Source organism: Colletotrichum acutatum (assembly GCF_030867785.1).
Source record: "Colletotrichum acutatum strain CBS 112980 chromosome Unknown BDZ83scaffold_48, whole genome shotgun sequence".
Lineage (NCBI taxonomy): Eukaryota > Fungi > Ascomycota > Sordariomycetes > Glomerellales > Glomerellaceae > Colletotrichum > Colletotrichum acutatum.
The window spans coordinates 255,358-273,453 of record NW_026849042.1 but is presented as its reverse complement, the minus strand read 5'-3'; the positions used below and the strand labels follow the sequence as shown (position 1 = coordinate 273,453).

The window sequence follows — 18,096 nt, the reverse complement described above, 5'->3', positions numbered from 1 at the left end:
TGTGTCTGATGTCGAGATGGTGTCGTGGGTATATCGTCAAAGGGGAAGGGAGGTAGGGCTGGCTCGGGGATTATCCTGAGATTCGGGCCCGGTCAAGCAATGGTCGCAGATGAGACGCTAAGCACTCGTCGCAGGTCGCGCAGGTCGTCACCGGATAGCAAGGCGATGAAGGACGTGCCAGCAAGGTGTTGGAAAGTTACTTGCAGGTCGTAAGGCTGCGGGCGCTCGGTCGTGATGTCGAGGCGCTTTCTTTCTCTCCCTATCTCGGCGATCGGGCCAGGGAGCTGACAGCTGCTGCGCGGGCTGAAATGGGCCTTGTGGGTTATGTGTCAGGAGTTTGGGGACACCCTTTTGTGATGGTGGCTAAATATGGCGAGAATCAATCCAATCCTGCCGATGGAAGCAAGCTGTTGATTGAAGCAATGTGTCGGAGGAGAAATCTGACGCTTCTGTCGTGTGCCCTTTGCTTGTATCTCCTCGAAGGCCTGCTTGGTTGGCTAAGTTTTGGCCCCTTCTGCCAGTAAATGGAATTTCTCGCAGCGTGGAAATTGCACCGCCCCAGCTGTGGTGCACGGGCCAGGTGCGCCTGTTGAGCTCTTGTGGCGCCATGAGGCTTGGGCTCCACCTTGAAGCACGACACAATGAGCCCGGTGGATGGAAGGGAGGGAGGGACCTTTCCCCCCGGCTCGTGGACCCTGACTAGGCATCTTCTGTAAATAATACGATGTTGCCCCGTACCTTACATACTGAGAGCTCTCCATTTGGCTCTTCACATGTATCATGTATCCGTACGCTGAGATGCTGTCGTGCTCTTCGTTCTTCAATTGGGCACCACCGGGACATCGTCATGTTTGATTTCCGCCGCTAAAATCGTAGCATTGAGCTCCGCAGGTGCCGACATTACTGCCCGTCTTCGCCGGTCTTGACTCAAGCCGCCAAAGTCTATTTGATCAATCCAATCCACAATTTCTTGTCTTGTTGTCGACCTGTCTGTTTCACATCGCGATATCCATTTTTCCGCCTCGACATCATATCTTATCAGCAACTCTCGTGAACACGTGGCTGGACGCGTGTGCTGAATGAAATAGATTTCCACCCCTGGCATTGACACCCTGTCTCACTAGGGAGAAACGGCGAGCTGCGCGAAGCTCTTTTTTCCATGGCTTCTAACATTCCTTTGCAATCAACGGCCACCGTGGCCTCGGTACGCCTTGTAGGCTGCCAGCCGAGACAACTTGCATCGCCGTGCCCTACACGGCAATTGGCGCAGTAAAGGCGGGAGAAGCATTCAAATTGAGTTCGCTCTATCGCAGACCGGCAATGAATACAAGCTGCTTACCGCAACGTATGCAGCATTCACATGGCAAACTTTTGCGTCCGGATACTGAGGTAGGTACTCAGCTCCAGAGCTTAGCGCGGTTTTGCGGGGCATGGTGTAAGGGAGCTGGTCCGGTTGACCCGCTTACTGTGGACCCGATAACCCCGCCGGCCACCGATCACCGTCCGGAGCTCTTGTATGAAGATGCCGGAACGACTCCGTAATTTTCCTCCGAGGGTATGGCAGGATGAGTGCAAGTTATTCAGGAAGGCGGAAATGAGTACGTGATGATTGCACCTGATTTATATATGCATCTCTACTCTCGAGCTTGAGTTCCAGGCGATCTACAGCCAGCGCTGGAAGCATCAGCCCACGATCCAGACGGTCCATACTAGTGGCCGACTGCGGCCTCATGCATTGCTGAGAATCTCTTTCCCTCAGGCTTGTTGGCTTCCACCAGCTTCCTGATGGCAAGAACCTCACTCTCCGACAACTCCACATCCCGGGAGGCCCAGTTCTCCTCCAGCCTCTTCGGCTTGGTAGTGCCTGGGATGGTGATGAGACCTTGGGCAGCCACCCAGGCCAGAGCAAGCTGAGCAAGAGAACAGCCCTTTTCGGCAGCGATCTTCTTCATCTCGTCCACGATGGCCTTATTCTTGTAAAAGCTTTCTCCTTGGAATTTGGGGACTGTGGTGCAGGTCAGAAAATGTGTCCACTAGAGGAGAGAGCAAAGAAGGCTTTCAAATGCTTATGACTACGTACCAGTTCGACGGAAGTCATCGGGCGCAAAGTCGTCGGGACTCTGGTAATCGAAGTTGTCGACCAGCCAACCATGGCCCAATGGGCTAAACGCTACAAAGGCAACGTCCAGCTCCTTGGCCGTTTGGATGAGACCGCTCTCCTCGTGGAGGGTCTCAAAGGCAGAGTATTCCGCTTGGACTGCATCAACCTTGGCGACTTTCAAGTGTCAGTGTTCAAGCACAGAAGAGATTGAGCTGCCGTTGTGGCGGATAGGACATACTCGAGTTAGCCTCGCGAAGTGTCTTGGCAGAGCACTCTGACAGGCCAATGTACTTGGTCTTTCCCTCCTTCCGGATCTCGTCAAGAGCAGCGATGGACTCCGAGAGAGGTGTCTCTATAATCTTTGTTAGATGAGTAGAAACAGGATAAAGAGGATTCCATACTCGGGTCGATTCTGTGCAAGTAGTACAGGTCTGGTGCGAAGCCTAGTCTTTCGATGGTACCATCGATGTAAGACCGGATGTGAGATCTCGAGTTGGTGACACTGCGATCGTTGAAGACATCAAAGCCACACTTGGAAGCAACTTGACATGTGAAGATCAGCACTAGGTCGTAACACGAGGCCTCGAGTCAAGTAGAGCTTACCAAAGACCTTGTCGCGGACGTTGTGCTTGCGAATGAAGTCCCCGAGAATCTTCTCGTTGAGACCTGCGTCGTACGCAACCTGATATCACATGAGAAAATGCCATGAAAAGACTTGCTACGTGAGGACAGACTCACAGCAGTGTCCCAAAAGGTACAGCCCAGCTCGATGGCTTTCAGAAGCACCGGCTCCGCCTGCTCGGCCGAGAGCCTAGTGCCCATAGCCGACGTGATGCCCATGGCACCGAATCCCGGTACTGGGACGCGGATGCCGCCAATGGGGAGAGTTTTGACCATCTTGGTATGGAATTGGAGTGACGAGGGTGGATGTGTAGTTGTTGTTGTTGTTGTTGTATTTAACGCCGTGGCGGCCGGGCTAGAGCCCTTACCGCAGACCTCCCGAAGGGTATATGGCGTGGAGGGCCGTGAGCCAAGGCTACCTACTCTACAGTACGTCGTCTCTTTACATCGTCCTCCAAATCATGCCTTGTGGCCACTACGCGTTCTGTCTGTCCCCGGTTCCCGCTGGTGCCCCAGTTTCATTCTTTCCCAAATCGTCCCTTGGAATCGGGAGGTTCTTTGTAGTCCGCACTCACATCTACCTAGGTGTGGATGCTGCTACCGCAGACAGATCTTCTGGAAGAAGTCCGTCACGCGGAGAAAGGCCTCGAAGCCTCGTGGGTCGGTGATTAATCTCTTGAAGTAGGCCTCGAGAGATCCCATAGGACCTATGGGCTCGGGCATACTGCGAGAGTGGAGGGTCGGCCACCGTTGCCTCCTCGCCAGCGTTAGTCGACAGTAGACCAGGTGGTCCACGTCTTTCGCCTCTCCACAAGAGCACATCATTAGAGCGTCGTCGTGGTTGAAACGTCGGTGATATTGCTCGAAGTCCCCGTGACCCGATCGTGCCGCCAGCAGGTGATGTAACGTAGCCCGCGGCAAGGCCAGTTCAGGAGGGCTGGACAGAGCTGCCTCAAGCCCCAAGTCCGCGTACCGCGGCCTTCGCTCTTTATACCACCATCTCCTGTGCTGGCTTTGTAATTTTTCCCTTGCAAGCCGCTTGATGCCCGCTAGTGTTGCCATTTGACCCATCCGCGCCGGCAGTGTCGTTCCTTCTTTGGCCAGCCGGTCCGCGGCCTCGTTTCCTTCGATGCCCTGGTGTCCCGGGGACCAGTGCGTCCGTATATCAAATATCCTGGCCGCTTCTTGGATTTCGAGGAACGCGTCTTGTGACGAGTCCGGCGCCTTGCCGCGGATGCCTTGTATAACGCTGGTGTTGTCGATACATATGTGGATTGGATGACCGCGATTGGTGAGCAGAGAGGGTGGATGTGTAGGGACAGCGAGTAGTAAGATGATGATTTTGTAGAATTGCAAGTGATACATCCTTTGATAGATATTGAGGGACAGACTAGGTGAATTTATATAACTTCTCGTGCAGGGTCGTCATCAGTCGTTGTCGCAAAGCGGATCCATGTCTTACAGCTTTAGCCCGGAAACTTTCTCTAGAGATGTAAGCAAACCGCAGATTTACTGGCCATAACAGATACATCCGAATGCCAGATCCGCGAATTGTTTGACTTATTCTGCCTCTATGGCTTCATTTTTGAAACTAGCGAGTCATCGTAATAGAGGTTATGACGTTCGGCTCCATGTGCAGGGGTGTCAGCCACTGCTAAAGGCCGCGTCTAAGTCCGTTAGCCCCCACAGCTCGGATGACATCCAGTACAAAGCCTTTAGCTTCCTGAGTCTATCCGGTTCTATATCAACGCTCAGCTCCCGCAAGCAAAATCTCAATTCATCTTCGCGGACTTTCATCTTTACGGTCTTCGAGTTGGTGCAACAAGAAGCCAACTTACACAGGTGGCTTCAACGAGTCACTCGCGCGGCTCAGGAGAGTATCCTTCATCTAATGCAGTTCACGAAAGAGAATAATCTCGGAGCCGCAGATTTCGGAGCCGGCCTACCGCCAAAAACTCGGCTTGATATGGGAAAGTCAGTGCTAGTACGGGACCTCCAACACAACTGAACTTGATAAGTTGACATTAACAGAAAGCTCTTCTGTCAAAAGCAGGATACGCCTCCAATCGCCCCTCTACCCGATCTTCCAGTTCGTATGGAGAAGTTTTCTCAGGCAGAGGTGAATATAGCGATCGATCATTCACTGAGGCAGGAATCTTTTGGATTGCTATTTGCAAGGCATTTTCTATTTTATCCCCATGGCAAACTTGACGTCCGTATTTTTCTGAGCCTGGCCATCTATAACACTTTAGAATACTGGGAAACCCACTGCCTTCGTATATGCCATGATAGCTTAGCGACCGAGGACATCCGACCAAACCCAGAGCAGAGCCCAGGTGCCCTGATTGTCGAGAGACTAGCCGTCGAAGCCCTCAAACGAGGCACAACAATAAAGCTTTCAAGTTCATTTCACTGATCATCCGTACTGAGTTCGACGACTCTCACTGCTCAGTCAGTTCCGAACCAGAAACTCATCTGCAGAGAGTCACAGGCCATAGTCAAACGAGCTATTTATATGACAGCAGATCCTGCTTACTATCGGTCCCATACGCTACGTCGTCTCGAAATTGCATGCCGTAGTGTACTGTAGTTGAGGACTTTTCTCTTCCTTACTTGAGGGAGAGGGGGGGGGGGCGGTATGATCAATGTCTCTCCAGGTCAAGAGTTACTCTCCACGGACACACGAATGGCATCTTGTACGTTGCTGGGTGCCTACCCAAACACTTGGGTAAGGTTATAATGGCGCGGGATGACGCTTGGTGGCGTAGACCTGAAGTTCCAGGTCGACCGAGTTTCGTGGACCGTGATGTCGTCCCCATCGTATCTCAATCGCTCTGCCGCGGCTTAGAGCTGTCAGAATGATCTCGGAGATACATCTTCAAGCTGATTTCCCGGACTAGGGTCTTGCTCGACGTCCACACCACACCTGTTTGGCACATCTGTAGACTTTACACAGCCGGCGAACCCCTAAAGCCTCGATCTCAACCAGCTGAAGTTCTCGGTCAGCCAATAATTTGCTCGATATCGCAGACTCTGTCGAGGAGGCACTGTTGTCCAGCTTGCTCACTCCGACATCTAGGTCAAACCTTTGCAGTTGAACGAACCAAGGTTGATGCCCTGGACCGTAGCGGTACTCTACTCCTCGTTTATCTAGACTAATATAAACCGCTCTTCATCTCCCATGGATCCTCATTCTCTTCGCTCGGCATCAACCGCACTCTTCTCCATTACATACACTTCTCTACGTTCTGCAAAGTCTCTTCTTGAACATACCATACTTCTCTGCGCCTCATACAACCACTTCTTTCACACTAGACTCTCCTTTTTCTCACAACACGAGTCCACCTCTTTACCAACCAAACTGTCTTCGACTCAGTTTTCACACACTGTACTTGGTGAACAACGTCTTGGTCTTATTTGCCTTACGGCTCAGCTTGCCAAGAAAATAACAGAAACTGGGGCTAAATACTACTTCCTCGTTGCCGCGTACTCACGTGTATTCAATTTCTTTCTCTTTCTCTCGAAGTTTGTTGCGCCTCCAGACTCTGTCTGGCGCCAGATCCCGCGCAACAAGCGCCAAGACCTCCTCGAAGATCACTACTCCAGTACAAGCAACTTCACTTCTTACCTCTGTGAGCAGTGATTGAAGAAACTCGTCATGAAACGATGCTCTCAGTGGTTCGAAGAAATTAAAAGGCACATGCCAGAGATTCTCTTCTTGGTGCCCGAGCAATCTAAAGTGGACCCGAACAAGAAAGACTCAGAGAACAACACGCCGGCTTCTTCTCACTCTCCGGAGAGGCCAGCCCAGCGTTTGACGCAGAATACACCCACACCAAAGAGTGCCGAGCCAAAATCTCTCCTTTCTGTCAAGAGAAGACGCGAACAGGCTGGGGAACGCGAGGATGAACCCTATGTTGCAAAGAGAACGAAGCTGATGACCCTCAGTCCCAGCCTGCAACAACATCAGCAACAGGAATCGCAGCGCTGGCTGTCGGATGAAGAGATCGTGCATTTTGGACGCCGGCCTCAAGGCAGAAGAAGTGGAAGTCGCAGACTACCCCACTGCGTATATAGACGCGGATGACACTCTTCTAAAGCGTCGAGCCCGTGTCTTTTTGCTTACGAGCAGTGTCTGTCGTTAAAGAGGTTCTCGATTGTGATACCCAACGGAGATATTGGGTTGGAGTCTTGGTTTGGTAACATGGTCTGAGATCTTTGCTTGTTTCATGGAACCAAGACGTTTGGTTCTGTCACATCCGGTTGGGTATCGGAGGACACTGCTTCCTACTACACCTCAATTGAACTTTGCGGCCGCAATGATTGTTTGAGGCATTAGAAGTTGCTTCTGTATACGACAACTAGATTGTAAATACGAACAAGGATGGATGTGATACACATCATGCCTGTACTGGGTACTTATTGTGCGTAAACGGCCTTCAAGACAATGCTGCCGTGTCTATCCTCACTCCCGATGATCATCAAAGCTACTAAGTGATCTATTTAGTCTCTCGCTGCATTGACGAACACAGGAGATCAATTTCTCAAAGATCCTATCGGCGGAAAACGCAAGAAGGAGTTCGTACAGTTTCTCGGTGAAGCTCATGATGTATTTGACCGCGGCTTTTTCTAGCTACTATTCCTACTCACCGGTCCTCAACGTTGACCGCCATCGGTCCATCGTGCTTTTCATCACTCTCCACATTATCTGCAAACACTTCCACCTTGGCCTGGGCAAAATTGCGGGCGCTCACGCGGTTTTCGAACAGCATTTCAAGCTCAGCTGGGGAGCGTCCCTTCGGTTCGGGAAGACAGAAGTACGCCCAAACCAGTTCGCAAAAGCAAATACCTGCCCAGATGAATCCACCCTTTCCTCTCAAGTTCCAGGCGCTGGGGTTGATGATGGGTGGGTTCAAGAAGTTGGCGCCGATGCTAGCAAGAAGGTAGGCGTTGCGAGCAATGGCGACCGTCTTGATTCGGAGCCGGGTGGAAGGGATCTCTGCGACTAAGCAGTAGCAAGTCGGTCCAACTGTCATGTCATATGTGATGACGAAGACCATCAACAAGGCTCCCGATGCCCAGCCTAGGTCCGGGCGAGGAGCCGGAATGCCCATGCCGCCGACGGTCACTAGCACGGTGAACATGATGCAAAGGCCAACAACATATAGCGTGCGGCGTCCGACATGGGGTAGGAGGAACCAGGAGAGAAAAGTGCCGACAATGGCCATGGCGCTCGTTCCCAGACCAAAGCTGAAAGAGTTATCTGAGTCAAAGCCAGCTTGTTGTAGGAAGTAAATGACGTTGCCGCCGAACCAAATGCCACAAGCAACTTGTCCCACCCACACGAAGCAAGCAATCATCGTACGGCGAAGATTGGTGCCGCGGAAGCAGTCGATGTATGATGTTCCCTCCGAGTTCAGTCTCTCCATCTCGTTCGTATGGGCGATCATGGAGATGCTGACATCGAGTTCAGCATCAGTTGTCGAGGAACTTGCTAGTCGCCGCAGAGCGTTACGAGCATCGGTCAGACGGCCTTTACGAACCAGCCAGGTCGGGCTCTCGGGTGCGAGTACAACGCCAACCATGATCGGCAAAGGGAATACCCATTGGATGGCGTAGGGAATGCGCCACGCCCAGTCGTCGGGGCGAGAAAGGAGTCCTCGCAGGACTCCAGTACCGATGAATTGCCCAATGACCCAGCACATGTTGGTATAAGTTGTCATGATCGGTCGAAGGGCCATGGGCGTGACATCGGCTGCGTAGGTTGTCGTCAAGGCTTGGAAAGCACCCCAAGGGAGGCCACAAAGCAGACCTCCTGCGAGAAGGTAGCCGATATTCTGCGCGAAGAAGAAAAGGAAGATGAAGGCGATGTTAAGGACTAGGGCACCGAGGAAAGTCTTCTTGTATCCGTAGCGTTCCGCGACGATGCCACCGATGAAGAGTCCGATCATTTGACCAACTTGAGTAGCATTTTGTAAACCCGACTGCCATGTTGATGTAAGTTGATAGTCGCCGTTCTCCAATCGCACTCCGAATCTTCGGCGGAACTGTGGCAAGCCGTAGAAGTTGCCAATCAGGGAAGTGTCGTAGGCCTCCATGACAATGCAGAGAGAGAGGACCATTGAGAATGCCACAGACTTGGGGTACGCCCGGAAGGACTCCATGACCGACATATTCTTCTGGCCCTCCGTCGCCGCTTGAGCATCGTGGGCTACATGATCCAGAAGTACCGGTTCATGTTTGCTGTCTTTTTCCGCAGCACTCGGATCTGTGAGTGCATTTGCAGTCTCGACGTTGACCGGGGTAGTCGCCATTGATAGCACAGACTCTAGACAGCTGATAAGATGGCAGGGGAAGATGGAGAAGGTTGCAGTAAAGTCTGGGGAAATCTGGGGAACATGTTTCCGAGTTCGTGACGATGAAGAACTATTTATCTTGATGCCTCTCGCTCGCGTGGGTTGAGTTCCGTAACAAAAATCATCAACCCGCCTTTCCCCAGAAACATTTCGCTAGCGCCAACATCATCCGACGGGCAGCCTGCATCGGTGGTTCTTTCATCGTACGTAGTCTTGGAGGGCTTTCGCTGACCTGCAATTTTTCTCGTGGCAATCAGGTGGTGGTTGACTCGGGTCTCGGACAACCTAGCCGTCAAGGGCAGTAGCGTTGGTTCCATGTGGATAATGCGGGTTGGTCCGGGGATATTTCAAGCGAAAAGTTCAAGCGACAAGGCCGAGACTCTTGTGCCCGGTCAAATTCTCGTCGTATTTCTAACTACCCATGGAAATCCGATGACCTTGACAAGGAGGGGCCCCGGAGCCGATGGGTTGAAAAGGGAGATCCGCGTCTGGGTATCCATACCCCACAAGAGTCAGTCGCTTGATTTATTCGCCTGAAATGGTATTTAGGAAACACAACTGCAGTCTTCCAGACTTGAAACCAGGTTTGGCTATTTTCATAATTCACTTTTCCGACATCTCATGTAATCGTAAACTTCATTACCGAAAGATGGAGAAAGGCAAGAAGCGCACCAACTATCCCTGCGATGGATGCTCGCTTCGGCGAGTACGATGCCACTTACAAGGAAGCAACCCACCCTGCAACGAATGCCGAAAAAGATCAGTTGAGTGCACATTTCTTCGGGTTCCACGAAAGAGAGGACCGAAAGGGCCTCGATCGAGCACCACTCACAAGGTGGTAAACTACCAAGAACAGATTCGGCAGAATCGATCAGGTCTCCCTCTTCCGGCTCGTGGACCAACGCAAAGTCCCAGATCGCCGTCAACTCCCGGCGTGGAGAACGAGAGTACTGCACAGCAGAACCCTTTGGAGGTTTACATCGAATACCTGGACAAGTTTCGAGACCATCTAACATGTGTTTGGCCTATCGTCAACGTGGAATCACTGAAATCCCGAATCAGTGGTTCGCCGAATGATCACGATGCATGGGCATTAGCAGGAGCCGTCTGTGCTACGGTAATTGCTCAGCTACGACTATCTCAATTGCGCCTTTCCAAGCAGCATAACTTGGCATCAGATGACAACAGCATTGCGGAAAGCTTTGCACATCATGCTCAACTCTCGCATAATCTGAGCAATCAGCATCATCAAAGTACTTACTACAAGGAAGACACGACGGTGTCTTTGCTGACTGCGTTCTTTCTACACATTTACTTCGCCAATACAGAACGCATCAGGCTAGCCACGGTATACTTACACGAGGCAATTTCTCAATTACATTTGCAAAGCCTGCACCGCCCAGAGATCCTGGTCAGCCTCGCAGAGGACCAACGAGAATTGCTGTTGCGGATCTTCTGGTTGGTGTTCGTAACCGAGAGGTGAGTTTCCCCCCTATCCATGCTACTGCCGACGTTTTCAGTTGATAAGCCTTCTCTATGGAGAGAGTCAGATTGCTTACAGTGAAGAAACAGGACATTCTGCGTGCAAAACTGTTTTCCACCATGCCTCAAGCCAATCCAGACTTTCCCACTCTCCGGATTTCACATCCAAGGAGTCGGCGAGGTGGACGCTTCCTTCCAACTCCTCGCTCAACTCTTCGCCCTACTCGACGATAACATAGTCATGGCGGCAGACAGAGGGGGAGTCACTCCCGACTCCAGCAACGCCGATAACCTCTACAGCGCCCTCTCCGCCATGGCCAAACAGGACTTCTCGGCCCTGGCCCCCAACCTCCCAGAGACGCAGCGAGTGAACGTGCTGATGACGGGAAACTGGATCCACATACTCTGGTGGCAGTTCGCTCTGAGCCACTACCAGATGTCTAGTCGCATGGATGATACAATGCTCTCCATGCTGAAGCCTGCCAAGGTTGCTCACGAGACCATGCGTCTTCTCGGGTCTGTTTCTCAGCAGGCCATTCGGACCCACGGATATGGCCTAGTAAGTATTTCCACCACGTAGGTCTGCCGAGATTCTAAACGCATCGAGACCGCTGACAATTTGCAACTTTTCCCTCTCCTTTAGGAATTGAAAGTCTTCCGTATTGCCGATGCTCTCATTGACGTCCTAGCTTGCAACACGTGGTTGTCTAGCTCCCTACAACCCGGATGCAATAGTATGCTTCTAGGGGCTAGAGATGTACTGCATTCTCTTCAGAAAGCACTTTTGCTCATTGGTGGGCCGGAGTCTTTATTTCACAAGAAGCTGATGCTGGTTATGGCCGAATCGCAGCTACCAGTTCCGAATGTGAAGAATTTGACGCCGTGCGAGGAAGAGGAATATGTTGAAGATTCATAGAAGAGCCAATACCGTTCAATCACCTGAGTGATTGACTTTAAACATTGCATATGGAAGTCTCTATATTATTTGACCGTGTCCTCGGGATGTATCGTGCAGATCGCTAGTTCCAAGGTAGCATGAGTGTCCCCGTCGACCATGGGCCCCGCTTGATTCATCTAGACACCTGTGCGCAGACTTGATGTGTCAAGTGACACGCCATGCCGTGGTTCTTGCGAGGAATTCAAGCGAGGAATGGCTTTCTCCGGTCATGGGATGCCATCGGCAGTCGCTTGACATGTCGATAGATTGGTGTGGCAAATATGCGTCGCCATTCACTCGTGCCGTGATCCTGTGTGTTCGTCATACCCAGGAGCTCGGTCGAGCACTGTAGGGACCAGGGCTTTGATTGCTATGACCAGAGTCTCCATTGACAGGTTCACCGCTGTGCCCATCTCCGAGACAGACACTATCGTCCTTGGTCTTAAGTATGGTTTCACAGTAGTCAACACTCCTGTCATTCGTTCTGAACGCGCTGATTCAGTGCCTACACTAGCTGAACACATCTTTCTGAGAGTCGGACGAGCACTTGATTCGACAGACTATACCAGGACTGTCCCGAGTGGGAGGAAGGCCAAGCCTTTGCCTGCCCCATTCGATATCTCTCCGACCCTTCACTTCATCGCAACACCTAAAGTAGGGATACTATAGTAAACACAGTTGAAAACTTGATACCTAGGTCCGACGATATCCGCAATTTGATATATTGACACTTTTCTCCAGCCTGCCCAACATCAGAAACCCCTGACACCGATAGTATGACAAGTCATCTGGACGTACAATCTACCCCATGAACAAAGGAAGACAGGAAACCAGTGCCATGCATGAGCGGCGCAGTCTGATAGCCCAGAGATACCAACGCGGAAAGCGCCATCGCCACCAAGCTTCCCTGGTTGAGCCACGAGTCACAAAGAGACAGTCAGAAAGCTCCGTCCGGATGGATTTCGGGTTCAGGGGCAATCAGTCCTTTATCATTCCCACTAGCCATGGAGCCACAACTACGAAGATGGGAGGGCTTCTTCGAGTATGCCGTTCCATTAAAACAGGCAATTCTCGGGAGCCATTTTGGGTTGCGTAGAGTAGACGGATTGAGCAATGTAGAATAGTGGATGATGGAGCTGGAGCCATCCATCACTTCATGAGAAACGATATCGCGATGACTATACTGAACTCTTCAGAGCCTCGTGTAATTGCCTCATCAAAATCGCCTATTACCTCCCTCCTGAAAATATGCCTATCGTCCTCCATGATAGGTTTCTCAGCGATCCTTGCTTGCGATCAATCTCCGAGCAGGAAGAGCTTGGCCCAGCACATGACCCAAAGCCCAAGATCATCAACGCGCAACTACGCTCCACGACAGCAACAGCCTGAACCTCAGGGGGCAGCAATCATAGCCTACACCTATGATCTCCCTCCAACACGTTCCTTTTCAGGGAGAAACGTCAAATTCATTCATCATATTTTCATTTCGATTCGATCTGATCTCGGCCCAACCGCAGCGGCCCTACTACAAGAGAAAAACAACTAAAAAAAACTACTACTGGTGGACAAAAAGCACGCCATCTATCAACTCCCAAGCGAGCATCGCATCGCAATCGTATCAACAAACTCAAAGAGAGAGAGTAAAAGGAGTCAACTCCTAGACAGCAGCATGCATCCACCCCGCGTTCCCTTTTATCAATCTTACAAGAAAAATCTTCATACGCATGCCCTGGAACCCCCCAAAGACGCAAGACGAGAAGGATGTCATGGATGGGTCAACCAAAATGCTGTCATGAAGATAGCCATGCGCCGAGGCTATTTCTCATCCGGTCATCTGTCCAAGTTCCCAGAGTCTTCTTGGTCCCTCACGTATCTTAGCCTCATCCCGAAACAACAAGACAAGGAAGAGACAACCTCCAAACTTCTTCCGCCTTTCCATCATAAAGGGTGGCGGTCCCGTCATCTGTACTATACGAGATGAATAAGAACAAAACAGTTCGTTGACCAAGTAAAAACCACCCCGCCCTTCTCTAGTCCGAGGGCGGAATATCTTCCGCGCTGCAGTACCGCCACCGGACAAGAAAAACTTCATATCCACCCTTGCACTGTTAAAAATGACAAGAAACCAGACCGCACATCTTCGGTCTCTTCTCTGATAACGATTCCCTCCGTGAGTGACCGCCAGTTTGCTGGCTTTTTGGGTATCCCAGTCTTCTTAGTAATAGCCGCGCCGAGCTATGTGATTTGGGGTTTTCTTTGTGCAGCATTATATCTTCCCTTCCCGAACGACGAAACGACAATCCAACCTCAACGCCGAGGGATTTTTGGTGAAATGAAAAAAGGGAGTGTGGATCAAAATCGTATATTGAAGAGGTGTACGATGCCAAGCAATGTCTGAGGATTGTGAAGGATGCAAAGAGACTGCTGATGAATGCAAAGCCTTCTCGATTGCTTCCGCGACATGCTTCTGGAAAGGTGGTAATGTAAACTCGTTTCCGCTCGGGACGGGACTCGGCGGCAGGATCGCCAATAAGTCGCCTTGTTTGTATATGGAAAACGGGTATATATATGTGTGTGAGAAATCGCAAGTCTCATGATGTCCTTGTGTCTCATCTCTCGATACTCTCGGGACTCATCATGCCCATGGGCTCGTCCTTGTCGGTCTGACTGGCGTTGCCCTGGCTTTGCATGCTCTCGTTGCGCTCCATACTTGAAGGCAGCGCGATCGCCGCTGGATTGGGCCCGGTGCCATTGATGCTGGCGTGCTTGACCTTCTTTGCCGGTGAAGTCTCGGTCTTCTTCTCTGGTGAAGCATTGGCATCCTTGTTGGCTTGCGCCGCCAATTCCATCTTCTTCTTCTTCTTGGCAAGGGCAATCTGCTCTTTGGGCGGCCGCTTCTGCGGCGAGACAATCTTTCCAGATGCGCCAAGGCGGGGTCTGGGCCGCCTCTGCTTAACAGGAAGCTCCTCATCCTCGACCAAGGGCGTATCGCCGTTAGCGTGTAATTTGGCCAGGAAGAAGTTCTTGACGAGACCAATCTGGCCGTGGATATTCTCCGTCGTAATGGGCTCAACAGGCGGCAAGGATTCGAAGAGGTCGGTAACCTCCGCGCCAACCGTCTGTGTCTGCATCTGGAATTGGTTGCGAACACGGGACTGAAGCAAGTGAAGAGGAACCGAAAGCATATCCAGACCCATCTCCTTGTCCAGACCAAGGGCCTTGAAACCAAAGAAGTCTTCGCCGAGATCCTCAGCAAAGTCACCACTGACGAACTGCTCGCTGCCGTCTTTGAAGGCACCGACACCGTCTTGTCCGGCTTCCTGGGTAAGGGCAGGCCGCAAAAGCTCGGTCAAATGGAACTTCATACGTTCGTGGATGCCGCCAAGCTTCGTGCTGAGTCGGTCGACTTCGTCCTTAGCGTAAGACTCCAGACTAAGCAAGTCGCAACCGTTTTCATCGAGCGTGTGCAAGATAACTTCCTCGGGAGTGAAGCGTGACTGGAATCGAGAGCTTCCTTCGGCACGGGATGCTGGTGCTTCGATCTTCTCCGCCTCGCGATACACATTGAAGGTCTTGATGATCTTCTCGAAGTAGTCGGATGCTAAGCTCGTCATGGTGTCAATAGCAGAGGGCTGAAGCTCTTCGAAACCAGTGTGGTAGAGGATCTTGGCTACAGAGCGCTGTAAGGCACTACGGCAAGTCTCTGGTGCAATGACTGGGCCATCATCTGCGATGAAGGATGGTTCGGCATCCTGCTCCACGAAAGACTCGTAGTTGGACTTGGGAAACTGGTTGTTGTAAACCTAAAACACACGAGTTAGAAGACTTATACACCCGCCGGCGACACCTGTATATACCTGAGTCTGGATCTGCATCTGCTTAATCACGCCGATCTTGCTCGAGAGTTTCCTCGTCTCCTGGATCTGATGGATGTTGCTGTCGATCTTGCTGGCAAACTTGCTCTTGGGCGCCTTGAAGTGGCCTTCGGGGATCATGCGAAGATATTCCTCATGCTGATTGATGACATGACCCTCGCCATCCTCAATCCACTGCAGCTTGGGCTGGATATCCGGTAGAACTGTCAGAGGTTCGTAGTACGCTGGTACAATCTTTTCCTCTTCTCCTTCCATACCCTCAGCCAGAGTTTCGGCGGGCTTCGCGGCCTCTTTAGCAGCAATGGCGGATGAGTCCGCCTGGGCTTGGCCAATGACGCCCAGGGCCTCGGCTTCCTTTTGCCCCCTCAGATACCATCGAATACCGGCTTTATTTCGGAGGAGAGCTGGAGCGTCGGTGTTGAGCTTATTATCCTTGAAAAGCTGATACCGTTCCTTGGCGATGAGTGCGCGATCCTTCTTCGTCACTTGCTTCCAGATCTTGTACTCTTCGTCCTCATAGGCCTGTTCCGCAGCCTCGTTGAGAGCTTGTCCCAAGGCCATACCGTTCAACGTGGGCCCGTCGATATCCATAGCGTCAGCATTGCTTCCGATGCCCGAGTGTCCATTGACGCCACCAGGTGTTGCTGAGCCAGCGATGGGCGTACCGAATCCGCTGCCGTCAACTGCTTCAGAGCCTTCTCGGCCCTTAGCCAGCAGGCCGTTCAGCTGCAGCACCGGTTTCTGGTCAACACTGGGGGTGCCTTCCTTCTGATCGGTGGGTTGTTTCCGAGACTTGGCGCCCTTGGTTCCGGCAGTACGACCGCGAGATGACATTATCGGTTCATCGTCCGAGTCGTCACCACCGTCTTCCTCGCCACCATTCTGTTTACGGCGCTCTTCTGCCTCGACTTCGGCTCGCGGCCTGATGACAAGGTCCGGGATGAGAGGAATAAGCTTCTCGGCCTCTTTCCTCATGCCATTGGCCATCCGGCGCAGAGGGTGTCCCATATCTTGGTTGTAGCGCAGGCAGTTGTCCCATATCAGGTTTAGGTCGGTGACGAATTCCGCCTTCGATTTATATGTGAGGGACTTGATTTTCTTGGTCATAGATCCCATGTCCATTGGCTGCTTGATGACTGCGTTGTGCCGAGGGTGGTTAGCCAATCCGATTCAAACTCGTCTGCCTGGAGGCAACTTACGGTTATAGTAATCCGGCGCATCCCTCTTGTTCACCCTCTGCAGAAAGGGCGTTGAGTACTCCGTGTGTGCCTTCAACTCCGTCAAGACTTTCTCGAGGGCCTCGTACAACTCTTCTTGGTTGACATTCTCCTCGCTAGCCCATTTACTTCGGTTTTTCCGCACTTCGTTCATAAGCGATCGCAATTCTGCATCAGAGGCGCGAACCTGGTCGCGTTTCATATCTATCCTCGCAATCAAGTGCTTGAGCGTTAAACTCGACGCGCCCAAGTTGGCGCTGCTGAGCGATCCGTGGTTCTCGGCCTGGGCGCCATTTGTCTGACTGTGGTTATTGTTGTTTTCCATCTCGGCCTGCAATTGTTTCTCGGACTCTTCCAGCTGCTGCTGTTCCAGCATAGCAGTCCGGTCGTTTTCTAGAGTATAGAATATGGTATGGAAGCTACGTCTGGCCGCTTCTTCGGTCGCGTTACGCGCCTCTTCCAGCTGCTTGCGCGCATCTTCGCTCGTTTTGGTGCTGTCTCCAGATCCGTCGGCCTGTTTGAGTTTGTCGAGCTGTTTGCCGGGGGAGCTGACGGAGTGCACGGGCGAACTACCGGACTTTGAGGGGGATAGTAGCGAGCCGGCGCCGGCGGCCGCAATGCCGTTCACGGGTTTGCTCGAATTGGCTGCGGTCGCGTCTTCTTCCTCATCCTCGTCATCGTCATCGCCGTAATCGTCTTCGTCGATGACCCGCTTGGCCTTCTTTAATGGAGGCTCTTGGATCGGCGCATGGTCGGTGGTAGGGGGTAATATGGAGGGGGAGGGGGCCGAGGGGCGGCGCAGAGCATCGATGGCGGAATAGTTGTATGACCCATCGTCAGCGAACAGCAGCGAGATCTTTGCCTCGCTTTTGTGATAGAGATCTTTGAACAAGGCGCGCCGTCGTTCCTCTTCAATATCAGGTTGTGCCTCAGGCATCAAGGACATTGAATGGTCGACGGGGGTTCCGTTTCGCGCAGGACCATCATCAAGTTGATGGAACAGGCGACTAGAGGGTTGGTGATGAAGGGACGGCGGCTGCCATGCGTGGTGGCCATTGGGGAGGGACATTTTGAGCCCGGGTTGATGATAGCGACAGGTGGGCGGCGTGTCGCCATGCGCAAGGAAATGCGCTCGTCAGGGACCGAGTCCGGGCGGCAAAGGGTCGTTATGAGCGCATCAGTAGAAAGAGCGACATCGATAGAGATGAGATTTGCGTTTCGAAGACGTGACGGGTTGTGGGTGTTGTGTATTGATGGATTGGAATAGGGGGTCTTTTGGGTGGTTCCGAGAGGTGAGGTTGAGGATTTGGAGAGGCTCGTACGCAAGTACGCGATGGAACTTTTCCCTTGCCTGAAGACGGCGAGTTGGCCGCTGCTAGCGGTACACGGAACCTTGGTTGACCACGAGTTACGCAGCACAGACCACCACGAAGACTGTCGCATGTACTTAAAAATGAATTGTCAAGGTCTCAGTATGCTCGTCAATTCATCTACCTTTTTTTCGGAC

General features: G+C 52.0%; 4 protein-coding genes across 4 annotated transcripts; 1 reads left to right on the top strand and 3 right to left on the bottom strand.

Moving 5' to 3' along the window:
* Positions 1-1,709: 1,709 nt before the first annotated feature.
* BDZ83DRAFT_741222 (aldo/keto reductase) lies at positions 1,710-3,023 on the bottom strand (the record flags this gene model as incomplete). Its single annotated transcript, XM_060513086.1, has 6 exons — positions 2,840-3,023; positions 2,705-2,783; positions 2,503-2,643; positions 2,340-2,453; positions 2,081-2,275; positions 1,710-2,005 (listed from the first exon to the last, which is right to left on the bottom strand). Exons 1-6 carry the CDS (start codon positions 2,996-2,998, stop codon positions 1,710-1,712), a joined length of 984 nt encoding a protein of 327 aa, XP_060364849.1. The 5' UTR covers positions 2,999-3,023.
* A 4,292-nt stretch (positions 3,024-7,315) lies between these two features.
* On the bottom strand, positions 7,316-9,461 carry BDZ83DRAFT_621930 (general substrate transporter). The gene has a single exon (XM_060508298.1). The coding sequence runs from the start codon at positions 9,034-9,036 to the stop codon at positions 7,369-7,371; it is 1,668 nt and encodes a 555-aa protein (XP_060364848.1). The 5' UTR covers positions 9,037-9,461; the 3' UTR covers positions 7,316-7,368.
* A 39-nt stretch (positions 9,462-9,500) lies between these two features.
* Positions 9,501-11,533, top strand: BDZ83DRAFT_621929 (uncharacterized protein). The gene is made up of 3 exons (XM_060508297.1): positions 9,501-10,557; positions 10,651-11,119; positions 11,204-11,533. Exons 1-3 carry the CDS (start codon positions 9,617-9,619, stop codon positions 11,474-11,476), a joined length of 1,683 nt encoding a protein of 560 aa, XP_060364847.1. The 5' UTR covers positions 9,501-9,616; the 3' UTR covers positions 11,477-11,533.
* Positions 11,534-14,106: 2,573 nt separating this feature from the next.
* BDZ83DRAFT_752366 (uncharacterized protein) lies at positions 14,107-17,658 on the bottom strand (the record flags this gene model as incomplete). Its single annotated transcript, XM_060514192.1, has 3 exons — positions 14,107-15,300; positions 15,355-16,508; positions 16,572-17,658. 3 exons carry the CDS (start codon positions 17,656-17,658, stop codon positions 14,107-14,109), a joined length of 3,435 nt encoding a protein of 1,144 aa, XP_060364846.1.
* Positions 17,659-18,096: the final 438 nt, after the last annotated feature.

Coding starts and splice junctions, on each gene's coding strand:
- BDZ83DRAFT_621930 (XM_060508298.1), bottom strand. CDS start 9,036: ATGGCGACTACCCCGGTCAACGTCGAGACTGCAAATGCACTCACAGAT.
- BDZ83DRAFT_621929 (XM_060508297.1), top strand. CDS start 9,617: ATGGTATTTAGGAAACACAACTGCAGTCTTCCAGACTTGAAACCAGGT. Junction 10,558..10,650: donor TTGGTGTTCGTAACCGAGAG/GTGAGTTTCCCC, acceptor GTGAAGAAACAG/GACATTCTGCGTGCAAAACT. Junction 11,120..11,203: donor GGACCCACGGATATGGCCTA/GTAAGTATTTCC, acceptor CCTCTCCTTTAG/GAATTGAAAGTCTTCCGTAT.